General features: G+C 38.6%; 1 protein-coding gene across 3 annotated transcripts; it reads right to left on the reverse strand.

Moving 5' to 3' along the window:
* Positions 1-1,823: 1,823 nt before the first annotated feature.
* pip4k2aa (phosphatidylinositol-5-phosphate 4-kinase, type II, alpha a) lies at positions 1,824-27,738 on the reverse strand. Of its 3 annotated transcripts, none has more exons than XM_029528876.1 (10): positions 26,704-27,738; positions 15,564-15,638; positions 15,297-15,362; positions 13,571-13,723; positions 12,965-13,111; positions 12,320-12,358; positions 5,090-5,203; positions 4,571-4,811; positions 4,282-4,385; positions 1,824-4,182 (listed from the first exon to the last, which is right to left on the reverse strand). In XM_029528876.1, exons 1-10 carry the CDS (start codon positions 26,842-26,844, stop codon positions 4,102-4,104), a joined length of 1,161 nt encoding a protein of 386 aa, XP_029384736.1. In that variant the 5' UTR covers positions 26,845-27,738; the 3' UTR covers positions 1,824-4,101. The 3 variants fall into 3 exon arrangements, with proteins under 3 accessions (XP_029384736.1, XP_029384735.1, XP_029384737.1); XM_029528875.1 differs by having other exon boundaries at positions 15,297-15,393; positions 15,541-15,638; positions 26,704-27,735; XM_029528877.1 differs by lacking the exon at positions 13,571-13,723 and having other exon boundaries at positions 15,297-15,393; positions 15,541-15,638; positions 26,704-27,736.
* Between the last annotated feature and the right edge of the window lie 229 nt (positions 27,739-27,967).

Here is a 27,967-nt window from a genome sequence, read left to right on the forward strand (position 1 = left end):
GTTTGAGTGAATGTTTATGGAATGGAGTGTATTATCATCATCATTAAATGTGAAGAACAATAAACATACAACATCATTTTGGCCTTTCTGCCATTGAAAGGGAACTTTCACCAACCATTGTTCGACAGCAAGTAACAAAAACACACACTCACATACACACAATAATGCTTTAACAAAGTCTTTTAGGTGGAGTCTAAAAGAACTCGAGGCTGTTGGGAGGCCAAAGCACATTCTGCAAGAAGATTTCTGACCTGGTGTGCTGACTTGACTTTTGTGTGCAAATTCACCAGGTTCAACTATTTTTGAGCACTTCCAACAATTTATCTTTTGCCACAAAGACTTGCTAAATTTGAGTTTTAAAGCCAAGATGCATTTCTCAACTCTGCAGAACCTGTGTTTCCTCCAGTCATTTGCATTTATGATGTAATTTCCCCTTAACACTTGATAAACCACATGAGTGCAGGGCTGAGTGATCTTGTTCCACCTCCAGGTAAGAAAAAACATAAACTAAACAAATACAGCAAATTCAGTTTAAACAGACATATTACACAACACACAATGTTCTTCAAGCTCATGTGGGATAGTTCTGACTGCTGGAAGATGCTTTTGGCAAGTTAACGCTGGCAGCAGATTGACGGGTGGGTGAAGGAGCTCATTCACTAGAGAAGTCACAAGAGCAAGGATTCATTTAAAGGTACAGCAGCAGGCTGTATGTTACTATTGTCTTTAATTTGCATTATTACAAAAATAACACAGAGGAAAAAAGCCACCCTCCCAATGCACTGCTCTGTTTTCAACATTTGCAAATATTGGAATAACGCAAACTTCCATGACCAAACAGAGCAAAGCAGACTAGAAGTTGACTGTGTTCCCTCACTGTTTTCTTATAAACATTAACAACAAAACAGCCCATTTATGGTGAAGGAACACAGAAATACCAATTAAAAGCTGATCTTTCTGTCAACAGGTGAACTGGATTACACAGCAAGAGGGAAGTAAGGAAGCAAGAGAACATACACCATTTTCAGAAATGAATGGGCGTTGAATATTGCAGCTAAGTGAAATTTAGGACAAAAACACTAGTCATATTCCTGAAATCAGACTGCACCTGTGGCTAGTGGGTACATGTGATGAAGATGCCGACAGACTCCTGAGGTGGTGGGGAAGCCGTTAGCGCGGACTAAGCATGACAAGCACAATCACAACACACATACTCCACAATGCACTTCCACACAGAAACGTTCTTTATAAAGGCAGGACCAGCGTGACTGAAGAAGGGATTAATACCAGCACACCACCTTCAGTCTGAGGAGATGATTAAGGACGCCTGTACACACTGAATAGTCAAAATGGTGGATCTGAATTTACAGAATTGAAACAGACCCAGCATTCTCAAATTTAAGACAACTATTCGCTTTTTGTTGTCAGTTAAAACACAATCACTAGAAAGTTTTTGTCTAACTGACAGAATAACATTAACAAATCTAAACACAGAGGGGTGTTGGAGCGGAAGGTTGAACAGGGGGCTGAAAATAAAGTTGGAAACAATGCATGTCAAAGAAAACTACCTATTATTAAAATAACCTTTGTTTAAAAAAAGATTACAAAATATAAAATTAAATAATTTTGGAGTATAAAGGCACACATCTTGCACAGTGTATACAATGAAGAACAGTTATTTAAAGCATGGTGGGGAATATTTTGTGCTGAACAGCTCACAGATCGGGTTTTAAGTGGAGGGGCACAAAGGAAACCTGAACAGCCAGCAACACAGACTATAGAGGGCGAAAGAAACTTAGTCTTGGGACATGCAACATTTTGTAACTTTCTTTTTTTTTTTTTTTTTTTTTTTGAAGTGTATATATATATGTATATATATATATATATTAAGCATTGTATCGATTCAAGCAGTATCATTCTTCATTTACCACACAGCACCATCATTCATTTCCACTGGTGGCTCCTTTTTAAATACAACTATATTTCATGATTAAGATCCAATGTAAAAATATAAATGTGAATATAATCTATGATATCTAAACAAATATTGTGATGGAAGCGTTTTGCACGGAGAAGAATAGTCAAGGTGGACGACTTTACTAGTTTTAGTTGGTTATCCAGAGAACATCACATGCACAAAAACTTCTCTTACCAACTCACATGTATATTGCATTTCCCTTATTAAGACCATATCAACTAACGGGGATAATATTCGTAACATTTGGTTCCTTTCCTCTTGTGCAAAATATACATTAAAAAACAGAAACAAAAATTATTACCACATCAATCCAGAAAATTGCCAAATTCAAACACAGATAAACCACCTTTAAAAATTTCAACAACACAAAAAATGAATAACAGACTCACAGTTGAGGTTCAAGAAGAGAACAATGCTGTCAATGTAAATCGCTTAATATGTATCTACATCTGCAGCTCCTCTCTCCAACCTCCCTGTTCCTCCCCTCCCCCTTAACTTTTGAACACTGACACACACACCGTTCGCCATCACCGGATGTGTGCTGGTACGATGCTGGAGGTAAACCGTGTTTTGTTTGCCCTGAATGCACAAGCACGGTCACAGTCACACTGTTGCCTGGTCCCAAAGCCCACCATGGCAACACTACAAAGCCCTTCTATAGGGATTGGAAATGTGAGTTCACAAAATGCCAGCAAAGAGAACTTGTCTCACTTTCCCTATCTGACATTACAGTAAATTCTTCCTTAACATTCCCTGTGAGTGGTACCCATATGCGAGAATTGATGGCAAAGACAGGATATGAGATCAGGCTTCAAAGATTCAATTCTCAGAGAGCTGAGCTCCTTTTTGTCTTTGTTGCAGCGCATGTAACAGAACAAAAGCTCCTAAGCTCAAACAACAAATAAAAGTGCAACTTTTCTTTTCTATTTTACTCATAAGGTGCTGACGGCAACTGAAAGTTGAGAGCTGCTAATGTTTCATTCTGACACCCAACAAGGAACCACTCATCAAGAATCCATATGACCACACAAGACTTCTGGGTTATTTCCTGTTACTGGAACAGAAACCATGACTAACTTACAATGCACAAAATATGAAGAGTGAATGCAAGTAAATGACACTAAAGAGAAGCTGATGACCTCAATACCCCTCTTCTCTCACCTCAGTCGTTCTTAATTACTGTCATCACAACAAAGTAAAAGGGGCAAAACATTGAGACACTGAGGTGCTGGACACAAGCATTATAATTTATTGCAGCAGGTAAATTTATCTCAGCGAATGAGAAGTGTTGATTTTAACGTGCGGCAAGAGGATGAGCCAGAAGATTAATCCACTAACTGTACATGGAGGAATAGGAGGGGACTGCGAGGTGTCTAAAGGGTGGGTGATGGAGGAGGAACCAGAACAGGATGATTTGTTTGGCTGAGTACTTCTGTAGCATTTGGGGGAGGGGGTCTTGGTGTTGGCCTATTGGAAGACTGCTTCCTACTTCCTGAAATGAAGCAATTGCATTAGGCAAGGCTCAACGTAAACTTCCTCTGTACATCCAACTCAAGCCTTACTTGTGATATAATCTGATCTCTGCATTCCCCCTTGAACTTAAAACATTCGTCGATACCCTCCCTAGCCTCCCCATTAACTTCATAAGGGAAAGACAAATACAAAGGTTACAATAAAGAAATAGATGACGTTGGATGTTATGTTAGAGGGGGAAAAAAAAAAAAAAAAAAAAAAAAAGCCATATTCCCACATTAACAATCACACAGACCAAACAACCCCCCCCCCCCAAAAAAAAAAAAAATGTGTGTGTGTGTACTAGAACACTTGCTTTCAACACCCTTATCATCAAAAATATCACATGGATAAAACTCAACAGAGGAGAGGTTAAATGTAAACGAATTATGTTTTTCTTAGCTGCAGAGCGTGGCACCCCACTGAAAGAGAGAAAACATAACAGGGAGGAATAAGGGAAATGGAAGACGGAGAGCAATACAAAGCCATCACAGCACCTTGGTAATTCAGCCTCTCGATGGTTTGTCTCTCCGCCACTTTTATACACTGCCCTACTCCCCACTTGCCCTCCCTTTCCCAAGAGCCTCTGTGTCCCGTGTTGCCTCTGGAGGCTATGACAGGATAGTGGTGATGAAATCATAAAACCTCTTGGAGTACTGTTCTGGGTTCACCGTGGATATCTCTGCTCCAGCCTGGGGAGGGACACAGTGTCAAATGACCACATATTGTACACACACAGATTTTCATTATTTACTTGAACCATTCAATAATTCTTGTGTGCAACTACACACCCCATGTTTGACAGTCTTCGCAGCGTGGGCAGCTTTCTTCTTGGCATCATAATGCTGCAGGATGTCAATGACAGCCATGAAATAAACTTCCTTCCTGGGAGCACCTGTAGTTTAAAAGAAATGCACCAATGAGAATCTAAAAATCCCAGAGAATTAAGGCTGCATCACCAGTAGAGGGAGCTGTGAGTATTGAATTGATTATTTGACAGATAAATCCAATCCCCACAAGCAGGGCTTGTATCTTATTCTGTTTCATAAGCCTGAAAAGCACATGTAATTAACTCCTCACTATCATTGCTTTTGATGGCATAGACGTCAATGGCAGGATCAAATTCTCCAGGCGACAGAGGCTTGGTGCTGTCTAGGGTGTTGCTGGGACTGTCAGGGGGCGTCCCAATGCCCCCTCCATCACTCTCCCCCTCTTCCTCCACCTCATTGTCCTCACTCTCGACCTCCTCCTGCTCCGATCGTTCCACATCGTGTATCCCCACCAGCAGACTATAGTCCATGAGCTTTAGCTGGGCCAAGAACTGAGACCAATCGAAGAAGATAGGACAGCAAAAGAAATAAAGTGAAGATGGGAGTAGAGAAGAGAAAAGGGAGGGTAGAAAAAGGAGAAGGAAATGCATCAGCTCCGACAAAATGAGATTACACTGTGGGATGAGTGGTCTGCACAGCAAGATTTCCTGTCTCAAAATTTTCAAGATACATTTGGCTAAATTCAAGGCACTTAAAGCTATTGAAAATAACACGAGTTGCTAAACTGCAGGTACAATGAAAATCCACTTGTTTAATTGCCAACATGTACCTCCACATCTTTCCTGAGCTTCTCCAGGAACATTTTCTTGTTCTCCTCATTAATGTAGATCTTCTGCCCATCATTGATGAAGTCATTGTCCTTGTAGGTTGGCAGCTCCTTGGCCTGCCCATTAGTATCAGAGATTAGCAACCAAATGAATGAATGAATGAAGGAAGGAAGGAATAAATAAATAAATAAATAAACAATTAAAAAAAAAAGAAAAATCAGTCAAACCTATAACATTAAGCTGTTTAAAAGTGAGAGTGACGGAGCTAGAAGACCTGGGTAAAACTATATCAGCATTGTAGTGCTTAAATCAAGTTTTAAGTCAAGGTTTTATTTGTTTGTTTTAAGAAATTAGTAAGAAATATAAAGGTCATTCAATCACAGAGAGAGAAAAAAAATATTTTTTTTAAAACAGCATTTTTCAATATTGGTTGAAATACTTGGCACAAATGTCAAAAGGCAATACCACTAGCATCAGTGTTCTTCTTCGTGTTTTCCCCTAGATTGACATCAGCATTTCATTAATTTTATAAGTTATTCAACTGGACAACAATATGGTATGGTATTGATACCATCTTGTTGCACTCAAAGAATCAGGGGGTATTTCATAATATGTGATAACAGAGGAAAATCTATTCTTAGAAATGAGTCTTGCCAACGATGTGTAAAAATGGTTCTTCCAGATAAGACAGTCCTGCAATTTGAATTTCCTCGTTGATATAATGAGGCATTGAGCCTATGGTTTATTAGACAAGCCATATATAATTTGTATACTGGGTAAAATGAGTACAACAGAGTACAGGTGTAGTCAAAACCAAGGCTGACCTCTTTTTTAGCTAAGGGTCTAACAGTAAAACAGTACATGCAGCATGCGAAGAGCAGAGCACAGATCTATTTGATGCAATGCAATTTTCATAATTTCCACATTGTTTAAAATGAACCCCATTCAGTTTTCAGCATTGTGAAACAGAGATTTCTGTATTTTCATAAGTTTGGGTCATTATGGACTTAAAATGCATCTGGTAGATCCATACACTGTCAAGAGAAAAAAAATGTTGAACATCCATCTGACACGCCCTTATTAGCACTGGACTAGACACTGAGAAGCATCCATTTTTATTTGGTTAGAAATTTAGATTATTCCCCTGTAAACAAGTCAAACTAAGCTTGCTAGTGCTTATTGATGCTTTTCAGGAAACTAGACTAAGGTTTGCAGCTAATACAAAAACTGTGCTTTATTGCTCAGTGAAATTCCACTATTCAGCCTACAACTACAATGAAGCATCTTTTCTATTGAAGTGTCTATCTACTGGGATAACTGTTTAAAACCAGGCTGCAAAACTGCTAGTAGCCTGTAGGGGGAAGAGGTGTAATAATAGGGGAGGGAGAGCTTAGTTCAGAGTCACTGAGGGGGGGGGGGGGGGGAGAAAAAAAAAGAGCAGGAAATGAAGTAACAGGGCAGCAGCAATTTAGCTACTACAGTGTTTCTATGGCAGCAAGAGAAGAACAGTGACACACAACAGCACTTGACAGCACTAGAATGAGCTTGGACAGCACATAAAGACACACATACAGTGCATATACATACATAATATACCTTTAGACAAATCTCACAGAATAGGACTTTTGGCTGTATTTTGGCATGATATAGATATAGATATATATCTATCTATATAGATATAGATATATATACACACACACACACACAGGCTTTCATTTTGCAATAAATAAGGGATGAACAACTTTCTAGACTGATTATAGATACCACATATAAAGAAAATGGATGCAAAGCAAAACTGACTACAAAGAGTGAACAAGACCTGAAAGCATTGGACAGGCCTGTCACCTGTGTTGGCACCTCAGCTCTCACATTCATACACCTTTCTATGGATCCATTTCCATGCAGTAGTTCATGATTCATTACATCATAGATGTGTCTTTCAATTATGCAGTGGATTCCATTTGACAGTCTGATACAGGCTGTCTCTTTTACAATGACTGTCATTAAATGCATTTGACTCTTGTTCTGCTGCTGCAGCATAGAAATCTATGGAGGCAGGAAGAAAGAGTTGTTGATGAGCCTTCCAAAGTTGTGCCACACAGGAACTCCCCAGTTTTAAAAAGGTGTATATAATTTCTTTCCTTTCTTGTCTTGCAGTAGCTGGTTGGTGGTTCTTTAACAATGTCGATATCTATGTCTCAGAGGATTTCTGGGATATTTTGTAGGAACTTTGTTCCCACACCCTTGTACCCAGTTACTATACAACTGATGTTGTCAGGTTCACATTAATATCCACCATCAGTATTCTCATCACTCATACGCAATTTATAAATGAGAAGTCTGACTCGTTTTTGGAGGTCTGCGGTCAGTTACTACCAAACGTACATTAACATCCACACGAGTCACCTAATCACCAAATAACAGTTTAAACGTGTACGAGTACAAATTGAATGTGAACTAACCATAAACAACAGCTTGGACTTAAATGTTTTTTTTTGGTATGTCTCTACCTGAAGTGCAGCATATCTAAATTACAGAGGGTGTTAAATGTTGGGCAGTTGTTTTAGGACCCATGGGAGATCTCCCCAAAATGTGGCTATATGCTATACTTACTCAAGGATTCAAACAATACCTGTGTGTCGATATAAGAAACAAAACTGAGTTACAGCTCTTCCCCATCCCCCAAACAAACTAATCTCTTAGACAAAGCTTTTAACTAATACCCTAAGGTACCTTCTTACCCACTTACAAAATAATGTGCGTTATGGGTGTAGGACATGGAGCCAAGAAATAATTTCTACAACATATTGCTGTTAAGGGAATGGCTCTTGTAACACAGGGTATTATTAAATCTTGCTTTGAAATCTTCATATTGTAAACTCTGCTCTTTATTAGTGCTCTGGTTAGCACAGCAATATCATTTTCTTATCAATTTGCACTACAGAACATTTTTTGATTTTTTTCAAACTTACTAATAACTTTTATAGTTATCCAACACAGAAATAAATTACATTATACCAGTACAAGTAGATACTTCCGCTTCCTATCTCTGGTTCCTGATGTATTTTTTTTTTTTTTTTAGTATCGTGCCCATTAATGCTAAGACCTTTATCTTGCACTTCTTGCTCTCTAGTGTTTTAGATTTATGTCGTTTCCAAAAATTAACTGTCTGATAAAACTAAAACTTAACTTGCTGATAAGTTTAGGAAAAGGTGATTGTAAATGGATGAAAAATGTGTAAAATATGGTCTTTAAACAATCCTATCAGCCCAGAGAACACGAGGAAACGAAAATGCTTGGGCGCACAAAAAAATAACAATAAAATAAGATTGGTTTAATAGATCATGCCTGGTATATGAGCCCTGGTTCGCTTACATCTCTTACGTGTTTCATGGCGCAGTAAAAGCGTGTGGCAATCCGCAGTGTTTGCAGCCTTTGCTGAACGTTACCAGATTTGGGCCGCGGAGGCACATCCTCTGGTGGGGGCGGCTGCTAGAAAAGGGGGAGCGAGGGAGGGATGGTAGGGGGAAAGGAGAGGAGAGAAGAGAGAAGAGAGGAAGGGAGGAAGGAAGTTGGAAGTAAAGGCAAAGTGTTTAAAATGTAACAGAATACAATTGTTTTGTTTGTTATTGGTAGAGGGTTGGAAAGGGCACGAACGCGATGGGCTGTATGGCCAGCCTCGATTTTTTAATTCTTAAATAACTTCATAATCACTTGGTAAAGAATGTGTATGTTTTTGTTCTACAGGCTTTTCCAATGACAACATAATGTTTTTTTGAATTATACTATTTCTATTAGTTTCACATATCAGTATGATTTAAGATCCCTTCTTTTTATGCATGACCGTGGTCTGTCTATACTGGCAACTCTACAGATACTAGGAGCTGGAGGTTAGCAGAAACAACTGGTATTCTATGGACCTGTGTTCTGACAAGCATCTATGCAAGTGTGGTACTATTTCTATGCACTTCAATACTGGATAAGGGCCAACTAATAAAACATCAAGACACTTCACACTCAATCATACCAACACATTAAACCCATGTGCCCCCAACGGAGATGCCAGCTGGAGCTGGTGTGAGGAGAGAGAGTAAACAAAGACAACAAACAACTGCAGCAGGAAAATACTGATCTATGACGTAAAGAAAACATAGGAGATAGTCATAGTCCACAAACCAAGGACCTTGGCTAGCTATTTCATAAGATAAAAACACAACCACTAGTTTCCAGGTGACTAAAAAACAACTACTGCAACGCACCAACTACACTAGTGTTTGTTCAATTGTGAGTCAGGGTCCCTAAAGGGAAAAAGACAGGTTTTTGGGGTCAACCACAAATAAAATAAAATATAATGAATAAATCATTTTTACAAATTGATGTTTTAGTTGATTTGAGACTATAATTTTTTATTTTATTTTAACCCAATAATTAACTGATGAGTAAACTCTTGTACAACACTAACTGTTGTTTTGTAGTAAAACCCTGTTGAAGCAGTTACAAGAACTGCAGAATATATTTTCTCAAAAGAAAAATATATGTATACGTGGATAGAAAAGAACATGTTCACAATGTGCAACAGAATGGGGGCTGCTGTTCATACACATTGGAATGTGTTAGAAATAATGTAACTTCAAAATAGATGCAGAACATTATATACCATGCAGATGCATGCATGAGAGGGAGACGCGATCATGCACTCAGGAGAGAACCCTGCCATGCTTGTTGTGTGTGTGTGAGGCAATTTGTACACACACACACACACACACACACACACACACACACACACACACACACACACACTTTACCTTCTAAAAACACATTATTTTCCTCTTTCATTTGACTCAATAGCCAGCTGCAGTGAGTGTTCTAGCTCAGTAGCATTAACTAGTGACAGTGTAAGTGAACTGAACTTTAAAAACAATTTTTTTTATTTTATTTTTTTTAAATAAACACATTTCTCCATAGCAACAGAGCACTTGTAGAAGGGAAACTGTAGGTTAATTCAACCATGTCTGTATGTGAAAATTGGCCTAATTTTTAATGACCACTGTCTCTTTTGTAAGATTCTGAGCCTCGTTCTGTCTCTGCAACCTGTTTGAAGTTGAGTGTGAATGCATGTGCACATTCAAAAGCATTGTTGTGATCAGCTATTGTATTTTGCATTCAGCATGCATGTCAAGGTTTCACTTATGGTGGTTATTGTGTCATGCTAATTAGTTCCAGTTCAAAAAGTGTGAAACAACCACAGAAGTCACTGTAGACTGAGAGTAACAAATTATATTAATATGGAAGTTAAACAGTGATACTTGGTGTAGGAAAATAAGATCATCAGTCTTATCAGTCATCTTCAGTCACGTTAGAGGCAAATTAATCCCATTTCCTCTTAACCTCTTTTGCTCGGCTGTAAATGGTCACAAATAGGCTCATGTGTGGTAAAATCTCAGCTGCTTTGTTCTTTGATCTGTTTTCACCCCAATAGTGTTTTGTGTTGTCTTCCATTTTTAGTGTGCTATTTATGGTTTGGGGATTCCCTAAAGTATGGCATGCCTCAGTGAATGGTGCCACACAATTAAGCTCCTGTAAAACCTGTTGGAAAGTGCAATGTTCTCTGGGTCATAGCTGTGTATAACTTTTACATGGTAAGACAAACCTTTGCAAAGTGACATGTGAAGACATGCAATGAAAAATAAAACCGCATTGGTCAACCATCCCCTTCAAGAGCTAACAGGTCAGAAGACACGCACTCCAAAGTCACAGCATTCAAGGACACCATTATCCACTCTCACGTAAAAGGTCAAAGCATTTAACCTAATTATTGCCTGATACAATCCTAACAGGAAGCACAGAGAACATAAGGTACTTCCCAATTTTATTTCACAGAGTTCATCTCTAATAGTTGACTCCAAGCAGAGCCGCAAATATAAAACAGCCAGGTTCTCACAACAAACAGCATTTTTCCATCACCATCAAACACACAAAATCTCTTGCTCAGATATACTACTCTCACATACACACAGACAGATACACACGCACGCCAGCCAGCCAGCCAGTTAGACAAAACATCAAATATAGGACTACTCTTAATCATGAGACGGCTGACTGAATAAAACTGTAAACACAGCTAATTCCCAGATACACACGACTTTCAATCATTCACACACAGACAGCAAGCAGGTGAATTGATGGAATAGCTAAAGCAAGGTTAGGATGAAGCAAATTAAATAAACACAAAAAGCGTGCAGGGACTAGAAGGGTATGGGGTGATGAAGTAGGTGCTAACTGAAGGAGAAAGATATTTGCTACTGTCATGCCCACCCAAAGGGACTTTAAAGCAGACACCAAAATTGTATTAGTTGTGTCATTTGGGTGATGACAGTGAGCCTGGAACTGTTTGAAGTTGTGTTGGCTGTTGAAACCACTAGAAACAGTTTGTTCTCGCTCTCATTCTCTAATTGTCCAAATGGCTTTTGAAGGGCATGGATTTCAAGTAGAATAACTGACTCAGATTTAGTACATCAGTGTTTAAATTACTCAAAATGTTTCATGTTTAGTGTACATATAAAGCCATGTTCCCCAATTCCTGTACACATTTTGATAGCACTTGTTTCTCATATGAGGATTACATAAAAATTTAGATGTCAGCAGTGTGCTGCTGCCTATCCGTTCAATACATACAGCATAACTTCCATTGTTCCGAGAACCCACTGCCCTTTCAGCAATATGCCTCTTAATATTATAAAAAGATGGGTATGTTCAACTTGTAAAAATATTTTTTAACTAAGCTACGTAAAAAGCTTTTAGCTTTTAATAACTCCTTTACATAAGAATAGTGGGGAATAGCATAACAAAATTTAAAAAAAAAAATGTTTTTGCCAGTTGACATGTTACTATGTACTGTTAATTTGGATTGATACACTTGTAATGCAACATTTCTGAGAGACAGATGAGGAGCAAAGGCCTAAAATATTCCAGATATAATTTCAAGACATACCAGCAGAGGGTCTTCTTTCATTGATTGCTTAATTGGTGACATGTCTCTGTTACTGTGTCAGTTTGATGTACTTTTGACATCCTTACGTCTCTTATAATTTTTGTTACTTTTATTACTAGCATTATTATTATGCTAGGGCATTTAAAGCAGATAGTAAAGGTTAAGGGGTCTGAATGCACTGAGCTCAAACTACTGTTTTATTGGATTATTGTGGATCACGGCTCATGGCAGGTGTCTGTACCTTCTCCTTGTCGCTGGCCTCTCTTGCTACAGTGGAACCCTAGAAAAAACAAGAAAGGATATTACTATACATAGCTCTCACTAGAGACACTGGAAAGGCTTTAGTCTTTTCCTTTCAACCTTTGTTACACTAATTCCTAGAGATAGTTATAACCTTTGTACATGCCTAAACACAGAGGCTCAACCAGCAAGGCAAGCAAGGTGCATTGCCTTAAGATGCTTTCAGTCTGTTCTGAGATAGGTTGTTAGCTAGCTTCACGCTTTAAACCCTGCGTTAGAACATTTACTAACCAATAGATAGTGTCTGTTATGTTGAACATAGGACTAAACCTGTTTTTAAGCATTTCTGGATGATTTCCCAGATGAGTGCTTGGTTTGTATATAAGCCTTTATATAATTTGCTCATCCAGACAAGAACACAGGCTCTTTTGTGATTTTGTAGGTGAAAAGAAAAAAATGCCTGCTATTTTGCTGAATTTATAGAGATCCTTGAAAAATGGAGACGGATCAGGAAGGGTAACAAGCGACTCTAATGCAACTATAGATTTGATTTCCATTGTTTGTTCATATATTCGTGTTCTGTCTAAACACTTTTCCTTTCCTTACATCCTTTTTTCTCTGCTCTCCGATCCTTCCCTTTTTTTACCTTGAGATCATATTTTTTGTAGACAGAAAGGCGATGGGAGAACACATTGCGTGTAACAATCATGTAGGTCTCATCTCCGTCCACCGTGAGCCGATACATCCCCAGAAACTGAGGCAGAAGTGTGTTGCCATGGCACTCCACAATAAACTACCAAAACAGAGTTAGGAACATCAATTTATCACCCTTTTATTGTCACCACAGGTTCTTCCTCTCTGCAATTGAGGGGAGAACATAAGAAACAGAGAAAGATGAACAAAACACAGCATTATGGCTCTAACAAACTATCTGTTCTGGGAAATTTTGCAAATTGATAACCTGAAAGCAAGTAGAGTAAAAGTTGTAAACATTGTTAAAAGTGCTTGACTTGGGTGCACTCTAGGTCTAAGAATAACTGTTTCATACAGGAAGATAAAAAGTGAACAGTTAGATATTAAAATTATGTATGTGTGATTACAATGTAGTTCCAATTTGTACAAGTTCCATTAGAGATTAAAAAATAAAACAATTCCGAGGCCCTGAGGCTACCAAAACAGACTGCCTATCTTGTGGAAGAGTCAATGGCTTGAACATATACAAATATAGCAATATAAGATTAGATGTTATCACCTGATGGTATTTCTTTAGAATATTATGCATTTCAGCCACATCCTCACTGCTGATGGTCTTGATAACGTAGCGTTTGTCATAAGAAGTGTGGAAGCGGGCTCCACTACGTCCCTGGGCCTCACTGTTCAAGGGAGCACTACGTGTCAGAGAATTCTGCAAATATACACAGCAAAGACAGGAAGGAAACAATAACTACATTTATAAGGATGCACATAATTAAATATCAGCAGTGTGTCTTTGCTTTTTAACAACCCTTTCTCATGCATTATCTGCACTCCCTTCTGAGAAGTAAGATAACATCTTTACTACTTGGATTCTACTTTTTTCATGGGCCTCTCACTATATACATAAAATAGCTATGAAAAGAATCAAAAACTGTTTATAGAGCTGATGGTGAGAATTTATTTGATGGTTATGGATAAAGAGCCATTCTTCTAGTGTATGTGCATGAAGCTTTGCCTTCTTTGTGTCTGACCAGCTCCCACTCTTCACTCTAAACATATGGGATTCTGACCCGTAAGTCTGCTGCCTGTCCAAAGCTACACACAGACACAAACAGCTGCTCCCCAGACTTTAGAGCTCAAAAGTAACATGATCCAACACCCCTGGCTCAATGCCTCATTCTCCAAGAATTCCCTCCTGTTCAACTCCTAGGATCAATTGCTTTTATTGCAAAGTGAACACTACCCTTTGAGGTACAGTTTGAAACAATAGTTATATGTATTTTTCACTTCAGTTTGGAGCTAAAAATTTCACCTACAGATGATGACCTGGTGGAACAGTGAAGCAGTGTGTCAGAGGCTGAAAATGTTTAAAGGACCCATTGCCTGAGGCTGGTATAGATGAAAAGCTTTGAAAGTAATCTCAGTATTTTTGTTTTAGTTGGTAATTTTCTCCATCATGTATTTCTGAAACAGAGTGAAGGAAAACTGAAACTCTAAAATCTGTTTGAGCTTCAGTTACTCTGCCAAAAGTTGATTCAATATTGCTTGCCCTGCTCATTAAATGCAATGATTACTGCTGCATCTCATCAAGAGCGGCGACACAGCTGGTGATAGTCTTTTGCTATTGTGAAGAATATTAGCAATGCAATTAATAATAATGCCAAAAGGCTAGTTGTAGAGCAAGGTCAAAAAGAAAAAAAAAAAAAAAGTACAGCCATTAAACCCTTTGACAACAATGTGATGAGTGTGTCAAGTAATAGAGCAGTTTAATGTTGAGAATGCTGCAACATTCCTTTGCACCGCCCAGTGTCTTAACACCCCTGACTGCCCACTCACTCCAGCCATCCGAACCGCAATGTAAACATGTGAGAAGGACAGCTGCACTGAGCTGGGACACAATGACCTCCAAATGCTGCCAACTCACTGCCTGCACTGGGAATGGGGATTTACTTGGAAAGAGTGGAAAATAAAGGCTGACATGGAGTGGGCTGAAACAAAAGAGGGAAAGGAAAAAGCGCAATGTAGCAACACTTTCCTGGTTAAGACTGTGATCAAATTTGTTTTGGAATAGTTTATAGCTACAATTGAGTTCTTGCAGAACAATGTGGCTATGCTCATTAGGTGCAATACTGCATGTAAAATGATGTTGATGGTAGCTTTTGTAGCTTGTGTCAGTTAACAATAATGGAGAAGTACAAAGATGACTAAAGAAACACTGCACTTGAACCTGAAGTGGTAGTGATGGTACTAGTCTTGTCTTAAATGACAGTATTTTTTCATACCAAGAAGTCCTGATCGTCGATTCCAAACCTCTCTCTCAGGTTTCGAAACACCAGAGGGCAGTACTCCTTGAACTTGAAATGGCTGGGCATGTTTTCCCTGTGCACAAACACAAAAATCACACATTACAAGAGACATATTTTAAGACATTCTTTGTACTATTTCAAGAAATCATGACGATATTTTTTGCACGGCCTTAAGTTTTCCAACATTACATCATATCAAATATACTGAAAAAGAACTTACTTGTTGAAGAGGTGGTTGTCCACTTTGATCTTTGAATAGGCTTTGAAGTCATCTGGCATAAGCATGATGGGAATCTGAACATGGCTTAATTCATTTATCTGGACAGAGAAAACATAGGAATGGAGGAAAGTTCCGTGATTTATCTAAGAAGACTAATGAGTCCAAAAATAAAAATCCTAACACCTTAAAAGGGTTACAAGTTTCTAACAGCCTTGGCATACAGATGAAAAAAATAATTGATCACTGAGGGAATATAGACACATCATGAAAAGAGACCATTGCTGCTGACAAACCTAACCTGAGCCGTCAGGTCAACATTCGAAATAGAAACATAAAGCATTTATTTCATCTGGACAACACATCATCTGACAGAATTCTGGAAGTGAAGTTTAGCAACATTCACTCAAAACTGCAACTTCCATCAAATTACAGTTTATTGGTTGTAGGGTTAGGGTTAGGTTAGGGTTAGTAATGTAATATTGTAATATGTAATATTTACTATTACATGCTACTGAAGCATCTCTAAAATATAGCAATTCTGCGCATGTCTAGCTGTGTACCTCAAAGCTGAACTCATAACTTTTTCAGCATGCAATGTTATCCAACCCAATAAAATGCACATTCTCGCATAAGTGTAAAACTTTACATCATTACTAAGGAAATGTTACCCTTATATCCTACCCTTGGTTTTGGATTTGCAATAAGCAGTAAAGCAGTGGGCCTAGATAACAGGCAGTGCATTTGAAACTTGCATGACAGCTAGTAATATCAATTACATTATTTCTGGCATATCAAAACACACAAAAAAAGCAAGTATAGCTGGTGCTAAAATAAAATTGGAACAATCTATTTTTGTTCAAATCAAAGCAATCTGTTAAGTAATGATTTGGGCCAAGAGTTTTGGTCCCGGTCATCACTCAATACCAATCTGCAGCAAAGAACACCACATTAGATTTTCAGGATGATGCAACCTACAGAGGTCAAGGATAACTGCAGCGGAAAGGTACATGGAACTCTTTCCAGAACTACTGAAGTTTCAAGGTGTTTCAAAAGCCAAGCTAAAGACAAGATGCAACATGTGACCAAAAGAACCACATAAGAGCATTCTGTGAATTTCATGAGTGTTCATGTTTTCAGTAAGTCATCTGAGATTTTGTTTCTGACCATGAACACTGTAATCTGATTATTCTGGCTGCATATTTACAGCCATTATAGCCGTTTGAAAATAATTTTAATTACTGGAGGCTTGAATACACCTTTCACAACAAAGAAACAGCAGGGGATTCAAACATAAGGTATAATGCAAGATTTTCCATTTGGGGCTGGCCCTGCATCACATTACTATAATACAGAGACCTGACATTTGTTATGACTCAGACACAGCTTGATACGCATATGATGGCCATGAGTGTGCATGTGGCTATGTGCTTGCGCATTTATTGTTGGCTTAAGGCCGGGCTGCTGGCTGGTTGCTTGAATCTATTAATAGTTTGCCATTCCACCAATCACACTTGTAGTCTAGGTACACTGAATAAATCCAAATACTATGATTAACTCTATCATTAATCACAAAATGGGGATGTTTCCCTCTAAAAGTACTACAAGCTCTCTTCATTATTCACCCAAACGCAAAAAAATTAATTAAATAAAAACTAACTTTGCAGCTACTCTTACGCTGAGAGAGCCAGTGGTGAAAACTGTTTAATAAGATCAGTTATAGTAACGTGCCCCAATGTAATTGTCTGTAAAGGCATTGTAACTATGGAAACAGTAATTTGATAGATTCTGTTACTGAAAAAAGAAATGCTGTTTATTTTAGTGTCGTTATTGCCATCATTGCTAACAGCTAGGATCACACTGGCAAAGAAGTGGTGGCATTGTATCACTAGCTGCAGCCTTAGAAGAGGTAGCCCATATTTCTACCAGTGGGGATTACCTATAGCCCTGAAAATCTGTTGAACTGCTACAGCAGATGGTGGAAAAAAATAGCCGCAGCATGACTGACCCATGAAAGCTTTTGGCATACTTCAAGTGGCCGTTGAGCAGTGTGGCATTCAAGAAACTATGTCTTCAACATGTTAACTAAATCGTGTTTATATATAACAAAAGATACAGCCACAGAATCGATACAAAACACATCCTTAAAACAAACAAGCTCACAATTTTGTTTTGTTGTGAAACAATGCCAAGACGCTGCATTCAGAAGAACTTTAAACTGGATGTTAACAAAACAGGATAGATACTATTTTTAACTGAACACCCTATCATTACCATATTGCGGTCAAAGAGACAATCAGTATTAGAAATTTCAAAATTTTTTTTAGCAATTATATATTTCTGCTGCTTTTCTCCACCAGTGTCTATCCTGGTTACCACTGCACTCAATCATCAGAGGGGGTCAGCAGCAAAATATAAAAGCATGGATCAAATACTCCACCACTGGAAGAGACTTTAGACCAAAGGCCGTTTGGAGAACTACTCCCAAAACTCTGGCTGAACAGTTCTGAAAATCTTATTAGGCATTCCTTGATGTTAAAATCTAGCTTTAATTGATTTGAACACACTTAGCAATTTAAGGGTTAGGATTATAGGCAGCCTCCCAAGGATAACCTATTGTGATAGCAATGCTTCAATTTGGAGATTTATTTCAATCCCTTTTTTTTTAATTCAATGACTACAATGTGCATAAAAAAGAAGTTTGACCAACTGCCTTGACTCACGAAGTGCAAGGCAAATCTTAATGCTGCACTCTGTAAAAATGTGACCAATGATATGCAAAAGGTCTCCCTTTGTACACTATTCTAACTTTGCATTTTCCCATCTCAGCAAATGTGTTCATATTAAACACATTAAATCAGGGTTTGTACTTTGGTCATACCATTAAGATGTTTTACTAGCAGTAGTGCTTAGTTGTATACATAAACAAGAGGAGGATGACATTATAACAGTGTGCATTAGAAATAGGATTAATTCAAGAGGTTTTCAGAATATCTTCAAAAAAAGAGAATAAAGTGAATCTGAAAAGGAAAGAAGGTTTTGGAAAAGGCATTTTTTCTATGTAAAACAGGACACAGACAAGAAAGAGCAAGCAGAGGATTCAAGTCCACTGATGCCATATCAGAGTATGTTGAACTGCCTTGTTGTGACAGGCAACGATGTCACAGTGATGCTATGGCACAGTTGTATTCTTGGTGCTCAGTAGGGAGATGTCGCCTCATCGACAAAGCTGTATTTCACACAATGGAAGACACAATGCCAGGTTTTACCAAGCACAGACACACACTGTGAGGTAACTAGTGAGCTGAATGTTAATGCAAGTCAAAATTATTAACAGACACATGCTGACATATAGTGTGCATTACCCAACACCAGTTAAAACAAATCAAATTCATTTATATAGTGTCAAATCACAAGAGTTACATGAAGGCACTTGCATACAAAGCAGGTCTAGACCAAACTCTTTATAATTCCTCCATTACTAGTGCTAAGAGGATATCAAGGTACAAGCAGTTTTGCACCATGTATATTTAAATGCATTGTGATGTAGTTTGTAACGTTGTTAGTAGTTTCATAAATGAACGGAAGATGGCTGTTTCTAAAAAAATATATAAGTCATTTGATAAGGCCCAGAACACTGTAAATCAATGTATCCAGTGGTACAAACTATACAAGAAAGATTCAGAGACATTAGCATACATTTACCACATTATCACCTATAATGGCCAATTTTGGTTTGATAGCCACAGCTTTGAGTTTTAATGTAGTAATGGTGCTCTTTGTCTTAACATTAGAGCTGGTTCCCAAGCAGGTACAGCTAATTCAGTATGTTGGCTTGACTGTAAATTGATTGAGCTTCTAAAACACATTAAATAATCCTGTGCAGTGCACCTATTTCATCTGCTGGTACTCTTATCATAGTTTCTATCTTGAGCAGTTACAGTTTTATGTTTTGCTTAATCAGATGCAGTATATCTGCTTATCTTCCTGGAGCTATCAAACTTGCAGACAAATTTCACACCACTGCTTCCTGTTTGTCTCCATGGTGATGAAGAATGGTTTTCCGGCCCAGAGTGAAGCAAGTTCGTGTGTGTGCACTGTTGGACAGGAAGTTGGTGAAGAGAGCGTGCTGTCAGCAGCAATGCATAGTGTTAATTCTCAGAACAACTACAGAAGGATGACTTGCTCTTAGCTGATGATTAGGAGTGCACTAATAGCGTCAACAGCAAAGTGATTCTGATGCCTCTAACAGTTGGTACAAGATATAGACCACACAACGTATTGGGTCATTAGATGTAATATATGGAAGTGTAATAAATTTTCAAAATGACATGAAGCCTCACTCAGAGTTTGAAATGAAAGACACAAATTAGGCGTGCCATCAGGATCTGTAGCCTGAAGGGAGACATTGGTTTTATCTCATCAATTTCTGATAACTGAGCTCATGAATTTTCAAGCCACTAGAATGTCTTCCTCATGTAAAAAGTCCTACGGTGATGTTGCAATTCTATGAAGTTCCTCTTGAATTGTGCTTTTAAGGTCAAAGATCATGAATTTTTTTTCCATCCAGAGGACCCACCCCTCCCTCAAAAAACAAACAAACATAGTAATATTTTTGTTTATTTAAATGCAATCAATTAAATAATTTCAGGTTTGTGCTATTTTCAAAAATTTCAGCACAATTTTATACCATGATAATACTGATAACCAACAATTTTCATCACATTAATTGTGATATATTTTAAACCACTTCATGTGTGCCATACAATCTATTGATGAAATTTATCATGCTAAATTAATATGACATCCATACAGGACTAGTGGTATAGAGTGCTTGATTTTTTTACGCTCGGGTATTGGATCTGCACACAGTATCAATCATTCTTTTTGCATGTCCCAAATTTGTACCAATTTGGAAAATAACATTTGATAAGGAGCTGTCTTTTTAAGACAAAAAAAGACAAATCAGAATTCTAAAAATAGGACAGGGGAGAAAAACTTGAAATAGGTGGCTGCCAGAGAGAGCAAGAAATCATTGTGTGATACAGCATATTTTCTATGGAGTCATTTTACAGTATGTCCAAGTTTCAGTGTTAAGCTGTCTAATAGTCGTGGAAATGGGACGTGCTCTGAAGAAGTGACTCCTAGAATGAATGGCACACGACTACGCACTTCTTCTAAGCCTATTTAAAACCTATTAAAGTTAAAGTGGCTCTAATTAAAATGTAATCAGGACTGAGTGATCATGCAATTAACCAATATGCTGGAGTGTAAATACACAAGAGAGGGATTTTGGAATCTCATCCAAGTTAAACTCTATTTCATTGCAGTTGTTTCTGTCATATTTTTATACAGTGACAGAGTCAACATACACATCAAAATGCTACCTAAATAACACATTAATCATTTTGTCCACATGTCAGGTATACTTTCTGGCAACAAGACAGATTTTATTTGTACACCACAAAGATGATATAAAGTTTAGATGCACTGAGCTAGGTCAATGTTTGCCCTTTACAGTTACATAGTGGGTACCAAAGGTCACATGAAGCTATAGTACATTGTGCTGAGTTTGGACTTGGCCTTTCACTTACCACTTAAAAAGGCTATTACATCATTACCTGAGCTGTTATGAATCACAGAACCATTCTTATTACCTTTGTAACAACATGCACAAACATTCACAAAGATGAGATGCAATTGGAACACTTTTAACAGGAAAACATAATACAGCACAACAATTACATCTTGGAATGTGCATCAGGGATTCATTGGCTAGCTTATAAAAAACGAATGCATACTTAGGAGTGTATGTGTAACAAAAATAGCAGACGCTGGGATGTTCACCATGATCTGCATTTTGATTTTCAATAAATGTAGAATCTCAAAGAAAATCTGATTAGTCACATATACGTGAACTGAGCAAAACAAAAAGGTTCAATGTATTTAACATAAAAAGTTACCAGACATTTCAATTTCCATGGCACTACAGGAAACACTGTTATATATAATAAGTACAGCTCATATCTTAACTGTTGTAGCAGTAACTACAGACATTATTTACATGTGAATGTAAAAAGAAGGTTTGCACATCTGCTGCTTTAGACAGCACACAAAAATCTGTGCTGACCATGACAGCCTCAACATGACCTAATTCTGTAGAGCACCTTGGACAACATCAGTGTCAGGGTGAGCCGCTACTCCCATTTTCTTCCTGCTCACAGCCAGAGCAAAGAGAGGTCAACCAAAATGAGGACACACTCAAGATAAAAGTGGAACAATGGTAAGGTAAATGGACTACTACATCTGTGTGTGCACAAGAATGACACAGAGTGAGAGACCAAATGCAACCAACTACATGAGTAAAGGACATTGAGCACAAGTAAAAGCTTAAGGTAGTCATTCCTTGAGTTTAGAAATGTCAGTATTCACATCAGACTGCAACAGTTCTTTCAAGTCTATTTTTGTCTGTGGCCATCAGTTCATGACACAAACGTGTTTCCGTGTCCAATTCTACTGCAAGGCTTACCAGCTGGACCTAAGTACTGTATAATTAAGACAAATATTATTCAATGTCAGCATCTCATGATGAGGTAAATGACTATGGTGTGAATAGAACGCAAAAAATTATAGCTCTCATCAACACGTCCACAGATAAATAGACTCACACAAACACACACCAGTGTAGACAGCTCAGCAGGTCTATTGTAAAGTCAGTGCTGCAAAAGGCCAGCTATTAAAGGATACAGTGGTTTAAACTGACTGTGCAACAAACAGGCTTATGATATATGGCATGTCCTGCTGACTGAATAAAGTTACTCAGCAACACGTCACATCACATTCTGCAAAGGTGCGTGCCATAGCAGTGACTGATGAAGGACACACAGACACAAAGAGACATGCATACACAAGCAACGATGAGCATAACTTCTGCATTAATGCAGAAGTGAACACAAAAGAAAATGTTGTGCTTTAAGGTTTTGGAGATGCACAGTGGAACAGCCTGCAAGATACCTCCACAAGTTCCTCTATCTGTCACTGCCTGAGGGAGCCAGGATGTAAGGCTTCAGCTTTTTTCATGTTTTCCTCAGCCATAATCATCGCACACATTAGCTGTAGGTCACCCTGCAGATATTTATAGAAGCTCCATCTTATGCAATACACAGAACCAGACTCAGCTACTCTGAATCAGACAGAAAGACAGGACAAAACAAAGAAAGGAGGAGAGAGAGAGAGAGAGGGAGCGGAAGAGAGAGAGAAGAAGGGAATGAAGATAAGACAGACAGAATGACACAGAGGAGCTATGACAGAAACAGTGACTGAACCTGCATGGTAGGGAGAGTTAATGGAAGTACAGAAATAAATAAGAACAAAAGTAATATCCAAGAAGCCCAAATTTAGACTTACATAAGAGTTGCCTGTGTTAATCTTTTTGGGAAATGTAATTTGTTTTTTTCCATTTCCTAACTGTATGCTTAAGAGGGAAACTGCAACTGACTACCAAGTCGGTTGGTCTTTACTGCTAAATCAAATTAATGGCATGTTTTTCCTGTCAAATGCAAGTTGATTTTGAAAGCCAGGTTCCATTTTCATAGAAATGCAACTGTCTTTAGGGCTGTGATAATAAAACCACACCAAATCAACTCAACACAATAGCCCTCTTTACTTCAAAAGGGCAGGAACAGGTGACATGCAACAGCAGGTTTTTTAGCTATGAGCTGCACGCATAGTTATGATTAAACAACACAGCTATTCTAACAGTGTGCTCTGATAACGGAAGGACTTGCATGGTAGAATTTGCTGAAAGGTAGATCTAACTTTTGAAAGGATTTTGTAATTACACATAAGGAGTATTCATCATAATTCTCATTCCAGTTAAAAGTAGTGTGTAAAAAGATTATACACATTTCTTATTAGTAATTTTATGCAGACTGGAAGCAGGAAAGGTTTTGTGGTGATGAGTTAAAATTGATCTTTTAGACTAGTTTTGCACCCACTAAAGCTTCCAACTGAGATTTCTAGCTTTGGCCTAAATCCATTTCTGTAAAACCATGAGCTGCACAACCTACTTAGTCTCTGATGGAGCAAATAATACTTTTAGGATTAAAGTAAGTGTCAAAGAGGGTTATTTAATGCAAGTGCTCAAACACATTTTGCTATACAAAAAACTGTCAAGATACCTATTTCTTTACAAAAAGAAATAGGTTCTGGAGCAATGCAAACATCTAATTTATTTCTATGCTTTTTGGTACTCAAGTTTACTTTTTCTTTATTGCAAAATTGTGGTGAAGGAGTATCGTTACATAAGCAAGACTTGAATAAGTGTAGATTTCACTAAGAGTAAAAGATGGGTTTGACGAACAAGCAGCAAGTGATATTGGGAGCAGAGTGTACATTTTGTTGAATCTGTGGGTGTGTGCATATTGCCTATCAAGTCTGGTTGTAGTCACATTTTCACTGTCTGAGCACTTACTTCATAAGGGTTATTCTGAAAATTCTGTGCCATTAAGTATATTTACATTAATACTTACAAACGGCAGCTTCAAGCCACCCACCACCAACTCAGTTGCTCAATCTGATGACCTGGTATGGAATGTAATTTTTTATGTTGCCAATGGTATGAGAAACAGCATACCTTATTAAGTGATGAGAAAAACAGCAGGGGACGTAGCCTAAGGCATAAGAAAGAAATCTGCTGGCGGCAGCACTGCTCTGTGTTAAGCAATCCAAGAAAACAGTTTGAACATGTTGCTCCTCCAGACGAGTAAATTTTTTTAGGGTTGAGAGTCACTTGCCTGTCAGTCCACAGACAAACATGGGGTGATAATCTAAATCACCCCCTCCAGGAATTTGTGATAGCACGACCAATGCAAATTCAGCTAGTTCCCACGATATTTGTGAACCCTTGCAGTTTTATCCAATCACTGCAACTTCACTGCAAATTTGACCAATCAGGTTAGTCCGCCCTGGCATGACAAGGTGCATTAAGGAAATTGAGCAGCCAACAAGAAGTTTCAAAATTGTTAGTCTCAACTCAAGTTAGAGTTCCAACCTTTCCTGATCATTTCCAGCTAAAATAAATAAAGAAACCAGGGACAGGTCGTCCTAATCATTGACTGTCACTGAAAATCAGGGCCATCTGGTCACTATGTATTTTGTCTGCATCTCAAATCACGTGTGTGTTCACAGGAGTTAACGAGTGTAATTGGGACAGTTAACAAATTGAAATTATTAATGTGAGAGTAGACCAAAGTTGGGGATGTCATTATTGAGTTTGATGCGCAGTAGATAAAAGTAAATTGCTGTCAATGTTAAAAAAAATGTCTGCACTTGATTTTAAAAGATGCTCCAGGAAACTTGAAACCTTTGTGATTATAGCAAAGTCAAAAAACCTTTACTTTGTGACAAGTTTCCAAGAAAACTGGTAGAACTTACCAATGATCTCTTCTTAAGTCTGTTTCTCTACTTTCTCTACTCTCAGTTGTCTAGAAGAAGTTAGAGTATTCTGCTGTTGTAAGACATGTCTGAGCTTGCTGTGACCTATTGACATGCTCAGGGACTTCTTTCATCTGTCAAGCAGTAATGTCGACACTATGAACATCTTCGCCATAACTGCAATGGCAGATGGTTGAGAAGTGATTCTTGCAAGGCTCTGCTTTAGCGGTATAATTACAAATGTCAATGGGATTTCGACTCATTCCAGTGTTACTTCAGGTATCTATAGGAAAGGGTATTTTGTTTTGGATGACAAGTCTGAAAATATGATTTAAGTTATATATATAGTTTTTCTCTCAGGCATTTCAAGTGACATTTGTGTGTACCTTACTTTACCCCTGTGGCGTAACACCACAGCCAGATGACTGTAATCCATCAATAGACAACACCTAAATACAGCTTTGAATCTTTAGCTGTCTTGGCCTCACATCCACTAGACTATCTACAGGCTGCCATAACTGCCATACCAAACAGTAAACCAAAAATCAAATGTCATTCAAACTGAAAAGGCCAGCATGCTAAATAATGATTCCATCATCAATGACACCTCAGAGCTTGTGTCTGTCAAACCATTAAAAAAATAACAATAAAGTAAATAAATATATATGCATATCCAAACAAATGTTCATGCTCAGTAGACAACCTGTGGTGAAAGTAGTCCAAAACATTCACTGTCCTAGTTACATAAATGCATATATTAATACTCCAAAAATTTAAGCTGAATTGACTGACCACTTCCACATGCAACAAAATCAAGCAGAACTACAGATATGAATAAAGAGCAGAAAAGCAGAACAGCTGTACATATCAAAAGGCCAGTGTTGTTTTCTTATTTATATGGACTATACTGTTGTCATCCTTTATGATTCCCTTTCAAACTATTTCACAGAAACCTATTGATAAGGAAAGTTTATACTTAATAAATTAGAGCTTTTGCTACTCAATTACTGCTCATCTCTTGTGTTTACATGTTGCAGTGCCCTCAAACCTAAATACCACATTGAATGTGCAGTAAAAAGACTGGGTAAACGATAAAGAGAATGTAAGAAATAAAGGATTTTAAAGAACTTAGCATTAGTCGAGTATAGTCTCTGAATAATGAATTAAAGTGTGTAAAATATTTTCACAAAGGTTTAATATTTGGGATTCAGTGCCAGAAAATATTGTCATGTCCCTTGGCAGCCAAATTTGTGTTTCCTCCAACATATAAGTATTGACCTCGTGCAAATATTCACTAAAGGAAGAGAAAAAGAGCAGAGATAAGCTGTCTAGCATGGGAAGATCTGCTCTCTCATGACACAGAGCCCTGGGAGCTTATCCTACATGTACACAACAGGAAGCCAAAGAAGAGTTCACTGATCTCACTCTTTCTCTTTCTCTCTCTCCACACACACAATAAAATAAAGCACTAATATAATTGCAGCTGCGTACACTGTTTTAAAAAGTAACACATAAAAACTAAGGTCTTGCTGCAAGCATCCAGCACACTTGTTTGCAGTTACACATTTACAGTGACAGCACCGTGGCCAACAGCTGGACAGCTGTCAGATCGCTCTTGACACAAAGGCTGACATTTGACGGCCAGTCGATAAAACTTGATGTGGGCACCTCAAACAGAGTGGGGCTACATAACTGTGAACCGTAACATGAGGATTAGGCGGTGTGACTCACCGAATGGTTGACTCCCCACATTAGCACGCTGAGCAGAGGGTCGCTGGCACGGAAGAGCTTCACTTTTTGAGCGACGAAGTGCTTTTTCTTGGTCTTCGTTTTACTCGCAATGGATGCGGCAATGCTGCTCGCTGAAGCCATCTTAAAGCAAACTGGTTAATGCAGTCTGTACGATAATCTCGACAGTCGTCTTTCCCCTTGAAGCTGGCACGGCAGCTACCGGCTCACGATTCAGTAACACCAATACTATTCATTTAGACAGCTCACAAATCAAGAGTCCCAATTATTTTCTACATCCAACGTCCGACGCGGCTTGACTCACCATTCGATCCCTTCGTCGACAAAGGCTGATATGACAAGAATACGATATGTTTTGGGTTAATACTGCTGCTCTCCCTCGCCTAACAGCCCGCCGCTTCCCCCAGATCACATCACCAGTCCCCTCTCTTCCTTCCTCGGCTGCCCGGAGCTCTCCGCACCCCTGCGATGTGAGCTCTCACTGAGCTGGCGTTAGCATAGCACACACGCCTGCTAGCTAGCAACGGCAACGATAAATTTCGTAAAATTGCCACTCGGGTAAAACGGGGAAATTCCTGGACCCCGCGGCGGAGGTGAAACAAACGATTTCGTAGCTTTAAAACAAAGTGTTAAAATGACACGTTAATTACGTCTAATAACTAACTAAGCGGTGTGTGCCAGCTACCGTCGGTTCCGCCGACCTTCCCTAACGAAGCAGCTTTGTGAGATTTAGCGAACTGACGGCACAAAGCAGAGCGGCGGTCCGTTCACCAGCTAGCTACCTTTAGCCCGAGAGCTAACGTTAACATTAGCTCACAGCTAGCAAGCGTCCCGGCTATCCTCCTACGCGTTTCTGGGTCAGTCCGCAGAGATGACTGGGGTGTATCCTTGCATGTTCTTCAATTGAAACGCCGAGGTGCAGATATTTAAACGTGCAAATCGGCGGGTGACCAACTCTGGCTACTGCACTGAGGTTCATGTGTGCCGCTGTCAAACGACAGCTCGACGGAGAGGAGGTGACATCCTGCGCTTTGCAGTGTCTGCTGCGCTGATTCGCTGCAACCCCCTCCCTCCACCGGGCGTATGCTACTTTTCGTGCTTTTTTTTGTATAGCACACACAGATTTTCTTTATATCAATCAAAAATGTAAAAATATCTATTTCTAACGTTATGTGAATTATTTAAACACCTGCACAGAGTGTGGCAATATATAAATGAATGGCATCGTCTTCAGGTCGATCAGGTT

The sequence above is a fragment of the Echeneis naucrates genome, chromosome 20 (genome assembly GCF_900963305.1).
Source record: "Echeneis naucrates chromosome 20, fEcheNa1.1, whole genome shotgun sequence".
NCBI classification, from domain to species: Eukaryota; Metazoa; Chordata; class Actinopteri; order Carangiformes; family Echeneidae; genus Echeneis; species Echeneis naucrates.